The sequence below is a fragment of the Psittacula echo genome (genome assembly GCF_963264785.1).
Source record: "Psittacula echo genome assembly, chromosome: 5".
Lineage (NCBI taxonomy): Eukaryota > Metazoa > Chordata > Aves > Psittaciformes > Psittacidae > Psittacula > Psittacula echo.
This window is the reverse complement of record NC_137739.1, coordinates 73,101,803-73,120,768: the sequence shown is the minus strand read 5'-3', so window position 1 is coordinate 73,120,768 and position 18,966 is coordinate 73,101,803. Positions and strand designations below refer to the sequence as shown.

The following is an 18,966-nucleotide window of genomic DNA, read 5'->3' as shown; positions in this document are numbered from 1 at the left end:
CTGTATTTTATCTGAATTTAATAGGCCATAAGCTGAAGGAGCTCAGAGGCTTAAGGAGCTATATGAGAAGTTTTAATATTAAAACAGATGATACAATGACTGATGATATAAACATTTCTTCCTTGATGAGTTTATGCACCATGAAAGGAAGATTTCTCTATCTTTCCTCTTCCTTTTCCTTCCCAAGTTAGAAAGCATCTTAGACTGGGTTAAACAAGCTGGGAATATCTAGTCCACCTCTGCTTTCTGGGCTTAATCAACTGGTCGTGAGGTCATGAGAAAATGGTCTTGAAAAACAGGCAATCTCTTGTGGCTGAAGTGTCCATGGTCACAGCTGTAAATGTTGGTGAGTGGTGATTGGTGTGGGCTTGGTTGCTGCAACTCAGGAAGGATAAAGTAACAACAGGCAACGCACCAGTGAAGTGTTGTGGCCCCAAATGTGCATAATGCGCTGATTTTTAGTAACTATTGTATCCTGCTATATGCTGCCACACCAGTCTGTGTGGCCTGATCTCCTTTCCAGCTCTGTGAAAGGGATACAGCTACTGATGTTTGAATCTAGCTACAGCTGTGTGTGATTAACCGTAGGATTTTAAACAAGCATGATCACACACAGACAGACATGAAGTTTCACCAAGTCACCCAGAATGAATATAGGGTACAGAAATTTTAACTGTGGAATTTCTTACCTTGGATTGGTTGAAGTCATTGCAATCTTCAAGTATTTTATCATGTGTACAAGTAAAAGGGTGGGAGGGCAGACATGCAACAGCATGCCGCTTCCACTGTGCCTGCGGACGGTGTTCTCATAATACCGGAGGAAAGTTCAGGGAAATATTTGCACTCCGTAATTACAGTCTGGCTTTCTCTGCAGGGTAATTTCATTGTTGCAGTTGCCTTCATCTATCCAGGCAGTATAGTGATAAAACTATTCTGCCTTCACTTTTGCTGTATTGTATCAGAGCTTTTCTGTGTACAAGCAGTAAACAAGCAAGCAACTCTGATCAATAATCTTTCTGTTCCCACAGGCAGAGATGAAGAGCTTGTTCCTTCTGCTCATGCTAACAATGATGCCACCTTCTGCATTTTCAGTAAGTAGAAACTCTTCTGATCACTGTTACAAAAATTAAAGATACTTGTGTTAACGGTTGTCAACGTCTGTAGCTCAAGCATTTGTAGAAAGTATTCCTGAAAGAGCTGATATGTTCAAGTCATCAGGCCTACTGCAGTATGTTATGAAAAGTCTAACATGGCAATTAAGTAACAAAATGCTGGTAGTGCCTTTGGCTTGAGGGGTGTTATCTGCAAAGCTATGGAGAGCTATCACTTTGGTTATCTGATTTTCTCTTTTCTTTGGTCATAGTGGTCTAAGTCACGGTTTTACTGAGGGAGGTGACCTTCATGTTAAGCTAATTCGATATTGTCTGAAAAAGAACAGCTATTGGGAACTGGGATTCCTCTTCCTTTCTGAGAGAGAAGTAGGATCTTTCTCAGTGCAGCTTGAGAACAGTTTTTCTGAGTTTAACTTCAATTATATTAATGAGTTGGACATCTAAGACAAAGGTGACCTGCTGAGTGGAAGTGTTAGCAAAGATGCAATATGTGTGTTAGGTGTAAAGGAACAGAAAGGGGAGGAAAAAAAGAGGTAATTATCACCTGGAGTAAGTGTTTTATGGAAGTAGTGAGGAATTATAAATATGCCATTAAAATTAATGAGTCCAAAACTTTTAATCTCTAGTACGATTATGAATTTCTGTACCCAGATTCAGCATTTGCAAATGCTATTTAGGCCTTCTTTGAAAAGCAGGGATGAGAGGCCAGAAATCAAGCAGAGTTTATTAGTCGTCACAGACATCCTATGTCACAGATGGAAATATGCTTAAATGAGATCTTGCTATCTCATACCTAATAGAAGGTGGTGCTGTATGCCAAAAGAACCAGAAATGGAGCACACTATATTCAGTTCACCTGTTCACCTGCCTATTTCCAACCTGGTGATGTTTTGGAAGGGAAATGACTGAGACACCCTGCAGCTGTGAAGGCTGACATTCCTCTCTAGCATTAGACTCTGTCACTTGCATGCAGTCAGTAGCTCCACTTGAAGCCATGCTGAATGGAAGGAGAAGGTTTTGCTTGGCCACCGCTTAATTTCTGTTTCCCTGATATGTCAGATCTGTCAAACCTTGAGGAAGCAGGAAGATCCAGCAGCACTGAGGCACTCTGCTGTGGCAATTCTCTTCTGTGAGGGAATAGAGCAATGGTTCTGGTTTCACATGGGCCATTCCTTACCAGATGCTAATGCGAGCGGGCTGAACTATAGCAAGAGGCGGTTAGGTTGTGAGAGCTGAAGCTGGCAGGACTGATTGTAGTGATGGCACGCAAGTCTGCGCTAGGTCAGGCTATGCACCAGAATCGCAGTGGAACTGCCTGAACTTCCAAAGGTGGGACAGTTCTGAAAAAGTAATGCCTGCATGTCTCTGTTTCACTGCTGCAGAGGGGAGTGGTAGCCCTGCTGGTATACATGCAAATATGGTACTTATGTGGTGGATGGAAGGAAGGAAAGGAGAGGTGAAACTAACAGCTGAGGCAGGGAATACCGCATGGTGGGAAAATAAGTTGGAGAATTGCTTGCTGTTTTACACCATTCTCCATTCCTTTAGGGCTTTATTGAGATGGCAGGCTTATTGAAAAATCACTTTAATCCATGTTGCACAGCACTGAAAAGGTCCCTTCCCTGTGCTGTTCTTTTGTAATTCCTGGTGGCAGAGGTATAAGCGATTGTCAGATGGCATGCTGCATGTCTGTACTTCAAAGTTTATAGTCTGCAACTTTAACTGTGCTAAAGTTACAGAGCAGCCTTGCAGCTGAGGCAGCAGCAATTGTTTTGATTTTGGTATCAAATGAGCTGCCAGTTTAGCAGCACATGGGCAGAAAGTTGGGTCACCTCCAGTAATGAATAATGTACACCCCAGGAAGAAGAGGGTGTTGGTAAAGCTAAAAACAGTGGAAAAGGCACTGTTTATTCCAGAATGAGCTGTTTACCTCTTAGATCCATCCTGTGCACCAATGCAGACAATGATTGCTACCTGGGCAAATTCTGTCCCAGAAAAAAGAAAGCATGAACTTGTAAACACAGACTGACAGTGCTAATGGGAGTACAGCTATAAACCTGTGAACTGTCGGCTTACACAAGGATGGAGAAGATGGGTCTTCAGGGATTCATGTCTGCTTGTAATTAAAGGGTGTAGATTGATGCCTACTGTTTTTCATCACTTTTGGAGTGGAGTAACTGAACTTGTTTTTACTTTTTTGATTGTTAGGCTAGGGAAAGCAGCAATCAGAATGAGGGCAGAAATGTTGGAAGGGCTGAGACTTTAAGAGCAGCTGAGGTTATTACCCACATCTTCTCTCTGCTCACAGTCTGAGTGGCTGGTTTATCTGCCAGACATTGCAGGCACCATTAAGGAGCAAGAGAGGGATTCTTGCCTGTCAAAGCCATTGGCTGCTGAGAACTTGCTGCCCAGTGCTCCATCCTTGGTGGGACTCACTACACTCCTTTCCTGCTAGAACATGGAGAGGGTTTTACCATACAGCACCTGCAGTGTCTGTCTCTTTTCACCGGGCTTTGAAGGAATTGGAAAAGAAATCTCTCATTACTCGTAGCTCCTTTACTGTTTGCACAGTCATAGTACTAGAGGCTACAGCCTGATGGTTAGAAGGAGTTGTGTTTAGGGGCTATGCAAACAGAAAACAAAGACGTCTCTCCATCTTTTATATGAGACAGAAGAGTCTAGCACAACTTCAGGCCATCCTGTCATTGCTTCTAGGAAGACTGTGAACAGTGGCAATAATGGAAAATGCCCGGTTGAAGTGTTTTTCCTGTCCATTAGTGCTACTGCTGATGGAACAATGCTTCTAGTGATTAGAGAAAATAAATTCTGAAAGTTTTCCATGTGAATAATTCTTTTATTATTGTGCATGTGTTTGGCATGATTGTGTGTGTGTGTTGTACACTTTGGGGTTGCTTTATGTTTAGTAAACATGACATCAGATTTCTCTCTCCATCAATTTCTATTTTACAAGTGTGATTTCGTGTTGGCAAATTTTTGCACCTGGAATTCCTTCCTTCCAGATTGGAAATGTCTTATTTGCCCGTATCATGAGACTATTCCAAGGAAAAGCTGCTGATCAGGGGAAGAGTTTTATGTAATCTTTTATTATCTGTAAGCATTTGCTAATAGTTAGATCATGTCCAGTACTTATATTTGCACATAGATTGTACTGCAGGTATGCTTAATGTAAAGGCTGGTCTGAGGCTTGGCTGAAAATCATACTCAAATACATTTAATCTGGGCAATATTGCTTCCTATGGGTCTGCCTTTCTAGGTAAAAATGCTGGTTTTAATTGTTATTGTTTAAACACTGTTAATCTATTGACTAAACTTCTAAAACTCTTAACCAGATCTGACAGAAAGGGTGGAAGGTGCAGAAAGACCTAAGTTAAGGTCATACAGAAGCAGTGAAAATTACTGTGAGGAGGGAGAAAGAGGAGGAGATTTTATTAATGTTTCTATTGAAGAAAAGGTAGAAAAAGTGCACAAGAATGATTGTACTGGGTAGTAATGTACTGTACAGTTCATTTTGCCCTCTATCCTGTCTCTGGCTATGTCACAAACATGTGCCTAGAAAAAGCTATAAAAGATTTGGTAGGTAAGTTCAATTTTCCCCAATATGCTTCCAGTCTCCAGTCATTTGTAGTTTATGAACCCTTTGAGCTGGTTACATCTCTGTTTCTCTTCCCTGAATTTGGTTAGTGTCTCAAAGCCATGTAGACTTCTATCATCACAGGATTTCTATCATAAGACCAAGACCCTGCACTTGAGTTATAAAGACCAGCTCATATGTAATAATTTTGTGTTTTCTCCTGTGCATCACTTAAGTTGCCTACATAAAATCACAACTGTCAATGTAGTTCCAAGTCACACAATACTGTTCTTCTATAGTTCTTGTCTCTGGTTCTCTGTTGTCCTTTATTACTTTGAATTACCCTTATCAGTTGCCTTTGTTACTTCTGTGGTTTTGGCATAACTTTGAAGTGTGTTGAGCAGTTAAGGTTCCTTACAGAATTCTGCTGCTAAATGTCAGTTCTTGCAGTGGATGGAGATTTCACTCCTACCTTTGTCTTTGGGCCACCTGCTCATCAACCATGCAAGGACTTTTATTCTGGCTGCTTAGCTTCCTTCAGAGCTTTAGGTGGAGGATTTTGTTCGAAGTTTTTTGGCAGTCTGAGTCTATCTGACAGGTTGCCCTTGCTGACATGTTTGTGAATCTTTCAAAGAATTGTGATAGTCTTAGAGGGATTTCCCTTTAAAAAAGCCTTGTTGACTTTTTCCCAAATAAGACTGTGTTTATGCAGCTGCCAGCTAATACTGTTCTTAATTATCATTTCTATTAATTTATCAGTAGACATCAATTTTACAATATGTGGGTATACGGTTCCTTGGTTTCCTCTGGGATCCTTTTGAAAACTGGTGTCAGATTTTCCACTTTCCAATAATCAGATGCCAAAGTGCTTTTAGCTGAGTGTGTTGTCTGCCAGTATGAAACAGTTCATCCATTTCACCCTCGAGTTCCTGTTAGGCCCCTTGGATAAACAACTTCTGATGACTTCATACTGTGTGTTTTGTCCACTTTTCCAAATAAGTTTGGGGTCATAAAGTTTTCTCACAATCCTCCTCTTTGTGGAGTTTTCTGAATGTCCCCAATTCCTTCCACAAGGATTCTGAGAATTAATTTGACTTCTCTGCAATGGCTGTATCTTTTTAGACAGCTCTTTTTATACCCTAGCCAGCTCCAGGCCACCCAGATTTTCTGGAAGGCTTTCCATTTCTAAAGAGTAGCTATTATCTGCTCTGCACACTAGCCAGCAATCCAACATGTACCTGGTTCTGCAGTGAGTGAGGCATGCACAATGTCCTGCACAGCTGACAGGAGAGTAGGGGATGTGGAATGAGCCATGTGTATGATGGCACAGTCCCATGAAGAGGTACAAGAGCGAGGAGTGTTGGGGATGTGAACACAGGGAACATGGAAAAGAGTTGGGAACAATAAGGGGGAGAGTTAAATGGTGTAGGGAGACCCTGAAGTGTTTTGAGGAGATGAAGATGTAGGGGAACTGATGGATTTTAGTGGGTTTGTTAGAGTGGATGTGCTAAAAAGCCATGGCTATGGTGGTAGAGGGGAATGAAAGGAGATACACACAGTAAGTATAAACCACAAGCCATTAAAACTTATGGAGCCTTGTATTTTTTCCTACTCTTTGTGAAGCAGTTTGTCTTAATACAATACTCTCCTCTTCTGTACCATTTTGTACCATTCACTTCCTGTTGTCACCATCTTGTTCACTTTCATTCTTGTTTTTCTAGTTTTGCTCAAATGCAGTTCTTTGATTGCTTATTCATTATTCATAAAAATGGTACTTGGCATTCTTCACCCTCAAAGCTCTTTTCAAGCCTGCTGTGTCTGAGCCAAGATCAATGGGATTATTAAAAACATGCCTTGCTGATGTGGTTCTGATTAATTTGCTTACTTTTTGTTGCATTTTTGGCTAATAGCATTGCCAGTTGCAGATGGATTTCTCCTGAAAATGCATCTATTGGAATAGTAGCATATATCTACGCTACAAACATGTGAGAGAAACTGATTTTCTTCAGCTCACTTTCAATTAAGTGTGAGTGTTGAAAGCCACGTGTCTTGCAGGGCCTAGCTATGTGGAAACATTATAGGTGGTCATCATTATAGTACTGCGTATAGAAAGAAGAAGGAAATGCTTCGCATCCTGAAAAGCAACATGGTGTAAGGATGTATATATTATGTGTGTTGTTTTTGTCAGGGCCCTGAGGACATCACTGGGCTTTACTATCCCTGACTTGGGCTCCCCACAGCCCAGGACCCAATTGCAGCCCCCCAGGGCTGTCAGCTCCTGCCCCAGTGGTGCTGCAGTGGGGCTCTGCATAGCCCTGCCCATCCTGGCAATGGGCCCTGAGGGGCCAGACCCACCTGCAGCCCACATCCCAGCCTGGCTTCGGTTGGAGGTGCCCAATTCCTAAGGCTGGAGCCCTGCCCTGCCTTGTGCTGCCCCAGGAAAGCCCTCTGCTACTGGTTCCCAGCCCACAGGGAGCAGCCCTCAGGGCACATTAACCGTTTTCTTTTTGTCTCCGCTTCCCTTATTAACTTTTCTCTAAGCAATTATCCAAACTTAGCAAAGCTGTGTTTTTCACTGGACACTTCTTGCCAAGACTTTGGCAATGAAACCATTATGGAATAAATGACTGTGGTGATAACTTTCTTTTGTAAAGTGTTTGGTTTTCACCCTTCTTTCATATGTGTTTCATCAGTTGGGCTACAGTTTCAGGGGTCTGTCAAAATAAACATAATTTCAGAAACTATAAACTCCAGAAAGTAGATATTTATTTAAAAAAAGGATGTAGGATCACTTCAGGAATACTAAGAAAGGTTAAAGACAGAGTCTGATTTTTGACTGCATAAACAGTAATACCACATCACTCATTTTATCATTGACAGCAATATTTGTTTTCAGCGGACACCAATTTTTCCGTGTGTTGTGCTTAACTTCCAGTGTTTCCCACCATATTCTCAGTGCTGGTGAAGAGATTTGATTCAGGTCTGAATGGAGTCTAGTAACTGTGTGACACAGCTCAAGAAGCCACAGTAACAGCTTTGCCATGTCCAAAAAGGTGCTTCAGTTGCAGCTGTATGGACCAAAGCTATCCGACCTGGTGCACTAAAAACAAGTATTAGTCTTGTCCAAAACTTCTCCGGCATGGCATGGATATTAGTAATCACGTGCTTTGAGCAGCGATTGTGGAGTGATGTAATGTAATGTTTTGTTGCTGCTTGTCAGACTGGAAAGAAAGCACAAAGAATCACAGAATAATTCAGACTGTCTCTAGGCCCTCAAAAGTGTCCAAGGAGTAAGAGAAACACTATGGGTAAGAACCTGGCTGGCATTTAGGTTGTTTGGACCTGTGACTACACACCTTCACAGCTCCCTTTGGACTGCATAGTATATTGATGTTTGCTTTGATAGCTTGCTAGTATTTGAGCTGCCTTTGAGTTGCAACAAGGCACTGGGAAATTATTCATGCTGAATTACTAGTCTACATTTTGGTTCTATGAACTGTGTGGGTCACTGCAGGTCTGCAATGCATACATCTGGGGAGCACAGTCCTCTTCCCATGCATAGTTTCCTATCCATTTCACCAGACTGGCTGAGAAGTTTTTCAAGGGCCCTTTCTGAAGTGTTCCTACATACTGCCAAAGTTATCTATCTGAGCTGAATCCCATTCATAACTCTTCTTCCAGTGCATGTTTCATATACAGAAATAAATATTACATTGTATATATTATCCTTTTCTAGAATTCTTTTGTTTGTGTCTGATGCATACCAGAATTGTCCTTGAAGACAAAGTCTGGAGCTCTACTGACTGAGAAGCATAGCTTTTTTTACTTGCTGGTTTTGTCAAATACAATTGGCTTGATAACAGCAGATGTTGCAACTATATCAGCAATGCATCTATCTAGGAACTGATGAAAGAAATGCAGTGTTCATAAAAACAAAATCACTGCCTATCCTGGGTTTGGCTGTAACAGTTATTTTTCTCCTTCTTAATAGCTGGTGCAGTGCTGTGTTTTTGACTTTAGTCTGAGAACAACACTGATAACACACCGATGTTTTCAGTTGTTGCTAAGTATTGCTTACCCCGATCAAGGACTTTTCAGTCTCTCCTGCTTTGCCAGTGATGAGGGGCACAAGAAGTTGGGAGGGAGCAGAGACAGGATACCTGACCTGAACTAGCCAAAGGGGTATTCCATACCACAGCACATCATGCCCAGCATAGAAACTGGGAGGGGTCACCCAGAAGGCCCAGGTCACTTGTAAGTCATGCTGGGTATCTGTCAGCAGCTGGTGAGCGATTGTATTGTGTATCACTTGTGTTTATTGTTTTCTTTCCCCTTTTACTTTTATACTCTCTCCCCTTGTTATTTCTCTTATCATCATTACTATTGGTGGTAGCAGTAGTGATTTGTGTTATACCTTAGTTACTGGACTATTCTTATCTCAACCCGTGGGAGTTACATTCTTTCGATTCTCCTTCCCATCCCTCAAGGAGCAGGGGGCGGGGAGGAGGAGGAAGAAGAGGGGAGAGCAATGAGCACTGAGAGCATGTGGTGCTAGGGTCACCTGCACCATCAATATGTGTGTTTTTCTGTTGTCTTAGCAGGCAATAAAACTAGACAGAGCAGTTGGGCATTAAGCGACAGTCCTTTCTGGAGTTTTTGGAAGTCAACTAAGATGGTTGCGCGCAGTTTCTGTCTTTTCCTGAAACATTAAAAGATAAACTTAATGCAGATAAAGGAATTGTGTTCTTGTATGCGTGTTAGGCTGAGGTGAGGGAGGGATGGAAACAAATGAATTGGTAACAGTGACGAAATTTGTAAATTTTTAGTTCTGCAGTCCAGGAGGGACCAGGATTTAGTTGTCCTGGCTGACAACAGATAAAAGCATTCCAGAGTCTGAAGAGAGCAGAAAGAGGCTTTTGGAACAGAAACTAGCTGACAGCATCTAAAAGCATGCTGTTATCAGATGATGTAAAAATAGATTTCTTATTTACTATAAATATGCAGCTTTGTATTTGCTTGTATACACATGCATGCAGCTCTGAATAATGAGGACACTGCACAGATTTCTGAATGTGGGAGTTGGGCCCCTATTAAAATGTTTCTCTAACATTATAAGGCCCTGGGGGGATTGTTCTGGCTGATGGTCCTTTTTGGGTATACATAAATGGAGTGATACTGAGAAAATGATTGTTCCTGCACTCTGCAGATGCATTAGCCTTACAACAAAGAATCCCTGCAGATTTACTGTCTATAGGAGGAATAAAGAATGCTACTTCTCTGGGAGGGATATTGGAATATTTATCAGGTTGGTGTGTGTGTCAGGGAAGGGCTTTCTATCCTAATTGCCTTCCAGTAATCTGACTTTCAAATGCTCTTCCTCTGGATTTTTATCTACGTGTTTTCTTCTTCCTTATGCTGACTGAAAGGTCCCTTGTTTCCAGGGTGAGCTAATACTGATCCTAAATCAGTCAGCTGATATAGAGGAATAAGACTGCAGAGAAACGGAGTGGTAGCATGTTTCATTCTTTTGAGAGTAAGGCAGGGAGGATTACAGGAGGAGGAATTAGGTGATTGAAATAAAAACTTGGGAAAATAAGATGCCTTGCTGAAAGCTGAAACACTGTTCACAGGATTACTCCCAGAAAGGCAAGCGAGAATGAAGCAAACAAACACTGAGCTCAATACCTGGAATGGAAGAATGGGAGAAGGGTTTGGCAAGGGGTCAGGGAGATGTTGACTTGGCAAGGGGAAGGTATGTAGAAGTGGCTGTGGCCTGGGTAGTGCCATTGGGTGAGCAGGGTGAATGCAAACAGAGTTTGTCTGAACCAGAAAACTTGTCCTGAAGGATTTTGGTTGCAGAGGTATTAGAAAGAATTGCACAAAACTTGTGTGAAGCAAATTAAATAGCATGGGCTAGGAAGAAAGTGTTTCACATTAGAGCAATATAGATAGTAGTCAGGAAGAATTTGGGATGACTCTGCAGCTAAGTAGTTGTGGATAATTTGGTAATAAGTGCATAAATACAATCAGCTAATATCTCTGACTGTTGCTCTGCCAGCAGCAGGAAATTATTCTCTTAAAGAGAGAAACAAGACTGTAACTCGGGAGCGTACAATCAGACAGGGACTATGTGTAGAAAATTACAAAACCTGTTTAAGTTACAAGGGAGGATTAATTCGTGCATCTTGCCTGAATTGGATTCACTGGATAATGTATTAGGCTAGCTCCTATTTCTAGGAAAGACCTGGATGTCTTATGTAAAAGCAGTTACCAGTTAACTGAAGTGAAAATTATGCTTTTAAAGTGAGGAGATTGTCCCTTCTCTGTAGGCCTTGGAAAGTGACCTGGGTGGTTTAGTATCCCTGCTATGGTGAAATTCTCCATTTCTAGGCTGTTCCTCCACTCCAGGGGAAAACCCATTTACTAGCTGAGTGACAATCAGGGAATAGTTTACATGAGGATGCATGAGGGACAACAGGAAAGAATGGAAACAGAGCACAAACTGGGAAACATAGAGGATGGGAACAAGGGATGCTGTGTGCAAGTCAAAAGGAGCTGTGTGAAACTAGAGGATGGATTAGCACCCAGATCCACGGTTTCGTTATGTAGGTCTGGTGGGATACTGTGCACATGGAAGGGAATTAGAGCACATATCAATATTTCTTTGCCTTTTGTTTCTCTGCCTACCCACTCTTCACTACCCCAAATGTTCAAGTTCCCAAGTGGTATGCATTACCTTCTCAGTTGTCTAATATATACGCAAACTGCCCTGCAGGTGCAGCTGCACAGCAAACCGTCTTTTCACAGCACCACTCCCTGCGTACCCCTGCATTTACCTTCTTTTCCCAAGCAACATTAATCCTGTTGCTTCTTGCAATTATCCTTTTTTCTCAGAATATTGCTATTTTGTTTCTGCTAACCCCCCATGTCCTGCTGTATGTGGTTCTTATCAGCTGCAGTAGGCCGTTTTTTCCTGAAAATACGATATTTCACATGCTGGTGAAACAATGTTATTTTGGTTGGTTCCATTGCATTTGTAACTTCTTGCGTATACTATCATTTCTTCTAATGCCAGTATGCATTCATACTTTCTAACCACAAAATTAATTAAGGCTGTAGCTAATGATGGTGTAGACCTTGACCTCATCATTAGATACAGTTGGGTAGGGAGAAAAAAGGTCCATGTGCAGAATTTTGTTGCAGCAAAAAGTGTGTTCTGGGGGGTTCTTTACTGCTTTGTTCTCTTAAGTATCTGTCTTGGAGCCAAGGATTTGGGAGTAAGTGGCTCCATTGATCTGGTGTGGAGTGGCAGTGTTCGTAGTCCCTGAAGTGTTACATTTGCCTTTGCTGCCTTGCTGAGAGGGAGATGTTATCCTTGTTCAGGTGGTTATTCAGAAGTGCTGAGATCCTATGAATAGGCAAACGGTAACAGTTTAAGGAAGATTAAAAAGCTGAATGTGCTATATGGCTTCAGGAAGCCAACACTCTTGAAATATTTGAGGCTTGATATTTCTGATGCATTCTCTGGCACTTTTCATATGAGGAATACAGCCCAGCAAGAGAATACATAGGAGTTCTGCTTAATTTTCATGGCTTTTTTCCTGTGTTGCCATCCCTGTTTGCTATGTTTGTGGGTTTTTACAGGGACACCGGATGAAACGGCAAATTGATGTCTGGGGGAGCTGGGGTGAATGGGGCAAGTGCAGTCGGAGCTGTGGCGGTGGAGTCAGCTTCCGGCAACGACGCTGCTACTCCCAAAGGTGAGGGCTAACTTCTTTGTGTTTTCTTTAAATGTATTTTTTTCTGAGCTCCTGCAATAATGGACCTACACATATCCAGAACAAAAATGACGTAGTGTTTTATTCCAGGGGGATTCAGGGTAATAAGTCACCTGAGTCCACTTGGAGATGATCCTCAGCTTCAGTCTCATCATCGTTGTTTTGAGTAGTGCTCTCTTCAACACATCCTTGCTTTGGCTCCTTTGCTAGAGCCCGGTGGTTTCTCTGTGAGATCTGAGGCTATGCAATCAGGGGATTGGTATGGCAGCAGCTGTTCAATCAGGTCTAGTGTGGCAAGCCTGTGGGAGAGGGAGAACAGTCCAGAGTAGTAAGTTTCTCTCCCAAGATCCTGTGGCTGTGCCAAGATTTTCTTAGGGTAATGATTCCCAGGAAACTAAATTGTCCCAGAAGAAATGTAAGTTGACTCAAGCAGCATTAACACTGTGCCATCTCATTTGCAGCTGGGTTAGGTGCAGTGAGGATGATTACTGGGACTGCACCTCTTGACAATAAGCGATCTTAGAGATCCTGTTATGGATAAAAACAAAGAAAATGGGGGGCAGGGGGAAGCCAGACTCTTAATAGTATCCTGAAAAAAACAGCCTCTCTTTATGTTTAGAAAAATGAGAGTGGGATTTTCAGTAGAAGAATCCAGAAGAGCCCTGCTTCTTCCCACCCAGAATAAAAAAAAGGCTCTTCTGAAGGCTACTTGTTACGGTATACACCTGCCAGAATCCCTGCAGGCCTGCTCTCCATTTTGGGAGATATTAGACACTAATTGGCTCTTCAGATCAATTTCCATTGTATCTGTAACTCTCCATAATTCTCATCTGCAGTAATCATAGAATCATAGAATAGTTAGGGTTGGAAAGGATCTTAAGATCATCCAGTTCCAACCCTCCTGCCATGGGCAGGGACACCTCACACTAAACCATGCCACCCAAGACTCTACCCACGCTGGCCTTGAACACCACCAGGGACGGAGCATTCACAACTTCCTTGAGCAACCCATTCCAGTGCCTTACCACCCTTACAGTAAAGAACTTCTTCCTTATATCTAACCTGAACTTCCCCTGTTTAAGTTTAAACCCATTTCAATTTGACTGAAATGAGAGTGTGTTCTACACTTTCCATAGGCACATTTACCTCTTCCTATCAATCTGCATGTAAGCAGCATGTTAGGTGATGTGCATACCTATCCTATATTGGCCACTAACCTCCTACTACTCATGTTTCTGGTTTGGGTATTGGCATCTTGACTGTTTGCTGGTGGACAAAGGACTAAAAGCTCAGTTTCCGTTATTTAATTGAAACATTATCCTGAAAAGCTATACTGCAATTGTTCATGGTGTGTGTCTCATTCATGACAAAACCCAAGCCATATCAGAAAATGGTACTAGGAGATGCTGGTTTGCTTTAATGGAAAAGTAGTGCATTTTAGCTGTTTTGCTGTTTCAGGAAACTGTGTGAGGATGATATGGTTGGTGTGAAGGTGATTTCTGATGTCTGTCATGAGATGATTTTTTGTGTGTCTATTCTTCAGAGACCTTCATGTTGGTTTTCTGTCTTTCAGGGCAGAAGTTTCTTCCAGTTGCGTTGGACCAGCTCAAAGTTACCGGTCATGCAACATTCAGGTACAGTGTTCTGCTTGTCCTCTTCTTTGTTTTTGCTTGCCTGTTGCTCCTTTTCCCCAAACAAACATCACTCTTGTTCAGAAGTAATATGTCATTATTAGTTTCTCTTTCTCTGGCATCACTGGTGAATGCAGTTCATCAACAGTACCCTTCAAAAGCATATTGAATTTATGCCCCTGATCTTATATGGGAGCAATGTAATAAAATAGCTCTTTTTGTTGTGCATTTAACTTTTCTCCTTTTTATGATGGCCCAATACGAAAATTTTCTCTTGAAATAGAGCTGCCCGGAAGGCTCCCGGGATTTCCGGGCAGAGCAGTGCGCAGAGTTCGATGGGAAAGAATTCCAAGGAAAGAAATACAAGTGGCTTCCATATTATGGAGGTAATGATAAACGTGTAGGGTTACACTTTATCCTTAACTATCAACAGTATGTTTTGAAGTGATTGTAATGCTTTTGACTGTAGTACCCTTGCTGGGGGGCAGAGGCTTGCATAGGAAAAATCTTGTTTCCAGCTACAAAACATTCCACTTGCAGACACTGGCAAGCACAGGCCTGCACAGGCACTGGCATGCACAGGCTGAGAGACAGCTCCCACTGCAGCATTACATAGCTGTCTCTTCTAACAGCCATTCTTTCAGAAACTTAAGAAATCTGTAACTGGTAGCAGATAAGTTCTAAAGTATCAGAGAAGCAGAAGCTGTGCTATATTTTTCAATATTGGGAAAGAATATTGGCATGGCACAGGAGAATCAAATGCATATAGTTAATGAGTGCTTCAGGAAATATGACATCTCTTTCTATTGGCCCATGCTTTCTTGAGGAATCAGCTCAGAAAACAGGTGTAGGAACCAGAGGTCCTCTTTCTGAGCTTTGATATGTTGTTATTCATAGTTGTTTAAGAAATCACGAGGGATTTTGAGATGGATTTTGTTTGTTGGCTGTAAAGATAACAGCTCCCTTGTGTTCTGTAGCAGCACATGTTGTCATTTTTGAAAGCATTGTGCTTTAAAAGAGCTTAAGAACAGTCCTGCTAAGGAATATAACAGAATATCCACCTGGCCCAGCATCCTCCCTCCACCACTGGCCAGTCAAGGGGACCTCTATACATTGGGGCTCTACCAGGGCATTTTTCCAGCCGCAGCAGTCTGTGACCCAGAAATTTATTCAAAATCTGCCACTTAATATGAGTTATGTTTCTGCTCCTGTGATCTAAAACCAAGCTCCTGACGTGTTAGCCATGCTACATAAGGTTTGTTTTCTTCTCTCCTACTAGCGCCTAATAAGTGTGAGTTAAACTGTATCCCCAAGGGAGAAAACTTCTACTACAGGCACAAAGAAGCAGTGGTAGATGGGACTACCTGTGAACCTGGCAAGCGGGATATTTGTGTAGAAGGAGTTTGCCAGGTTAGTCATATCGTTGTTTCCTTCCTTTACCATTGGGTCTGTCAGTCTTTCTGTTGCTTCCCTTTCTTCTACTTGATCTTTAGTAATAGCATCAGAAAAGGAGAATCATTCCATTACCAAGATTGTGAGGAGCATGTGGACAGCATTCATCTATCTGTCTCTGAATGTGAAGTAGATGCTGCTAAACTTGCCCTTTCTCTGACAACTCCTTCCTTGCCTTATCCTGACTTCCCAGACTCCCTAGATTCAGGCTTTCTCATTAGATCAGTCCAGCATTTGGCCATTTTTTCTTTCCTCTGTCATTGCTGTTTATTCATGTCAATGATTCTGTGCTCTGCAGGCTGTTGGCTGTGATAACATGCTGGAATCTGCCAAGAAGGAGGACAAGTGCCTTCAGTGTGGAGGAGATGGCAGCACTTGCTATGGTGTGAAGGGCACTTTTGATGTGCCCAGCCTCCCCAAAGGTACAGATGCTCTAGGTGGTTTGGGCAGGTGACAAGGAGAGAGGTAAACCTAAAGGCAACTGCTACAAAGGCTGATGAGCACACCTGATCACAGGATTGTTGTAGACAGGCTTAGGTGTTCATTTGAAATGTCTGTATAGCATGTAGCTCTTTAGCTGCTTTAGCATCAGAGTATGTACTGATGGCCTTATCCTGGGAATCACTTCCTTAGCCTCCATACAGATTGAAGCACTTGCCATGCTGCTGGTGTCTTTCCCTGGTCAGTCTTCAGCAGGTGCCATATCAACATAGCTATATACTGCCTTCATAAGGCTGCCTCCCTCTCCAGTCTTGATAGCACCACCAGGATTAGCTCAAGGCTAGAAAAGGGACTGCATCTTCTGCATCTGGCCAATTTTGAAAAATGTCAAGATAACTACAGTTGTGGTCAGATCTCTTTGTGTTTGAGCTCCAATATGATGCTGGCTGAAAGTCCAGAGATTATAAAATCTGAAAAATGGACTTTGCACTGACCCCTGCACTTACTTTTCTGAGGTGTAATTAGAACTTTTTACACATGGGCTGACCTGTGGATACTGTAGGGTGAAGCAAATAGAATGCTGATAAAGAGACAGCTGAAAAGCTTCAAGCCACCATTGAAAAGCTTCAAGCCACCATCATAAAACTCATTCAGTTGTTCAGGCATCAATGAAACAGTGAGCATCTTTGGCACGGAAGAGTGACTGTGTGGCATCCACAGATACTGTAGTGACAGGACAAGGTGTAACGGGTTAAAACTTAAACAAGGGAAGTTTAGATTGGATATAAGGAAGAAATTCTTTACTGTTAGGGTGGTGAGGCACTGGAATGGGTTGCCCAGGGAGGTTGTGAATGCTCCATCCCTGGCAGTGTTCAAGGCCAGGTTGGATGAGGCCTTGGGTGGCATGGTTTAGTGTGGGGTGTCCCTGCCCATGGCAGGGGGGTTGGAACGAGATGATCATAAGGTCATTTCCAACCCTAACTATTCTATGATTCTATGATACTGAATAATGCCCTTCTGGTCCTTTTCAGGTTACAATCAAATCTTCATAATCCCTGTGGGAGCCACAAGCATCCGAATTAAGGAGGTTAAGCCCAGCAGGAACTTCCTTGGTAAGATTGATATTAGAACTTGTGTTTCAGCCCATTTGGATTCCAGCCATTGCGTTAAAATAAGGAGTTTAGCTGATATAGCAAAATTTGACAATGAGTTCTACTCTATGCTTGGTGGTTGTAAATCCTAAGAACTGCTGCCACACATAAGTTTGGGATGGGCTTCTTTTCCCCATAGATATGTTTTGGGTATTTCTCTGTAGAGTCTCAAATTCTGGTCATGCTGCAGAGTGCAAAAAGAAGGTAGAAATGTCCTCACCTAGCTTTCTGGGCAGGGCTGAGAAAATTCCAGTGAAGAAAGCAAATACTGTTCTGCTTTCTGACTCTTCCATTGCCCAGTGCTTTGGACAAATCTGGCTGGCAATATTCGCCTTTGTACAAAACTTGATGCAGCACCAAAGGCTTTATTTTCTGAACAGAATATCTGATGAACAGGATAGAGGTGTCGAGGCAGTGTGGTATGAATCCCACATCTTAACAGTAAACAGGACAGAGGATGACATAGGCTGTGCCTCAATTACTATTGAGGCACAAGGAAACCAGAGACAGGGCTGGAATGTACGGGAGACATTTGGCTGTGCAGCAAAAAAAAGTGTTTGGTCTGCAGTAAAGCTGGCAAGAACCACTGTCTGAGTGTGGAGCAGCTTCTGCCACAAGACCCTTACAGGGGATGCATGGTTGCAGGATGATGGTCACCTTATTGCTACACCTGTGACACAGAGTTGAGTGGAAACAAGAGCATCCCTGTGGAGTTCTTATTATCCTCTTTTGATGTGTGAACTTTTACTGTGTTGGTAGATGCTGCCACATTAGATGGTCACCACTCTTAAAGGATTGCAGTACTGGTGTGAAGGAGCTGGAGTTCAAATGGCAGAGCTGAGAGCTCTGGATTGCCAGTACCCTGGAAGTCTAGAGCAGGCTCTGTCTCATGGCACCTGGAGCCAAGTTGCAGGTTATAGAATCATAGAATAGTTAGGGTTGGAAAGGACTTTGAGATCATCTAGTTCCGACCCCTCTGCTATGGGCAGGGACACCCCACACTAAACCATGTCACCCAAGGCCTCATCCAACCTGGCCTTGAACACTGCCAAGGATGGAGCATTCACAACCTCCCTGGAGGGATCATAGATGTTAATTCGCTGCCTTTTCTTCTCTGGCACATGGGCTTGTGCAGCTGTCAAGAACGTGAGAGGGGAGTATTACCTGAATGGGCACTGGACAATCGACTTCAGCCGAGCTCTGCAGGTAGCTAGCACGGTTATGCACTATGACCGTGGCTCAGAGGGTGACCTGGCCCCAGAGCTCCTCCATGCACAGGGTCCCACCACAGAACCTCTCATCATTGAGGTAAGCAGCTGTGCTTGCCCCCCCTGATACTCTTGCTCTCTGGTTTCACAGCAGCCCTTTCTTTGTGCAGTGGGGGAGTGCATTGGTGGGGACCACATAGGACTGGAGACTGGAGAAGTGATGGAGCCCCCAGGCATCTTACAGAGCTGTAGGCCCCCAAGATATAGACCAAGGTGGTCTTCTTACAGAAACAGCAGTATTTTTTGCACTGGTTCTGTTGCCCAGAAAGAAGAAGGGCAAAGCTTATTGGTGTCTTCCTGCTTATTCCCTTGGGTTCTGACCTCAACGGAAGTGAGTTAGCACCAAATGGTACTGGGGCAGGGACGGGCTCTAGGGCACTGCTTGTTATGTTCTTTAGGCCAGGTAAGGACACTCACTGTTACAGGCACAGCTGGATCTCCTGATGCTGAGAGGATGGAATGCACCCTTCTCTGAAAAATAATGCTCTCTAAAGTATCCTAGAAGGGGAGGATTAAATACAGCATAGAGAATAAGTGCTTC

General features: G+C 42.8%; 1 protein-coding gene across 1 annotated transcript in view; it reads left to right on the top strand.

Moving 5' to 3' along the window:
- Window positions 1–282: 282 nt before the first annotated feature.
- Window positions 283–18,966, top strand: part of PAPLN (papilin, proteoglycan like sulfated glycoprotein) — a gene marked incomplete at both ends in the record, with an annotated part of 39,660 nt that continues 20,976 nt past the window's right edge. The window contains 9 exons of the mRNA XM_080618255.1: window positions 283–336; window positions 1,029–1,091; window positions 12,349–12,464; window positions 14,056–14,116; window positions 14,397–14,499; window positions 15,393–15,523; window positions 15,864–15,987; window positions 17,038–17,118; window positions 18,293–18,465. Coding sequence (XP_080474381.1) covers window positions 283–336; window positions 1,029–1,091; window positions 12,349–12,464; window positions 14,056–14,116; window positions 14,397–14,499; window positions 15,393–15,523; window positions 15,864–15,987; window positions 17,038–17,118; window positions 18,293–18,465 — 906 coding nt within the window. The remainder of the gene's footprint in view (window positions 337–1,028; window positions 1,092–12,348; window positions 12,465–14,055; window positions 14,117–14,396; window positions 14,500–15,392; window positions 15,524–15,863; window positions 15,988–17,037; window positions 17,119–18,292; window positions 18,466–18,966) is intronic.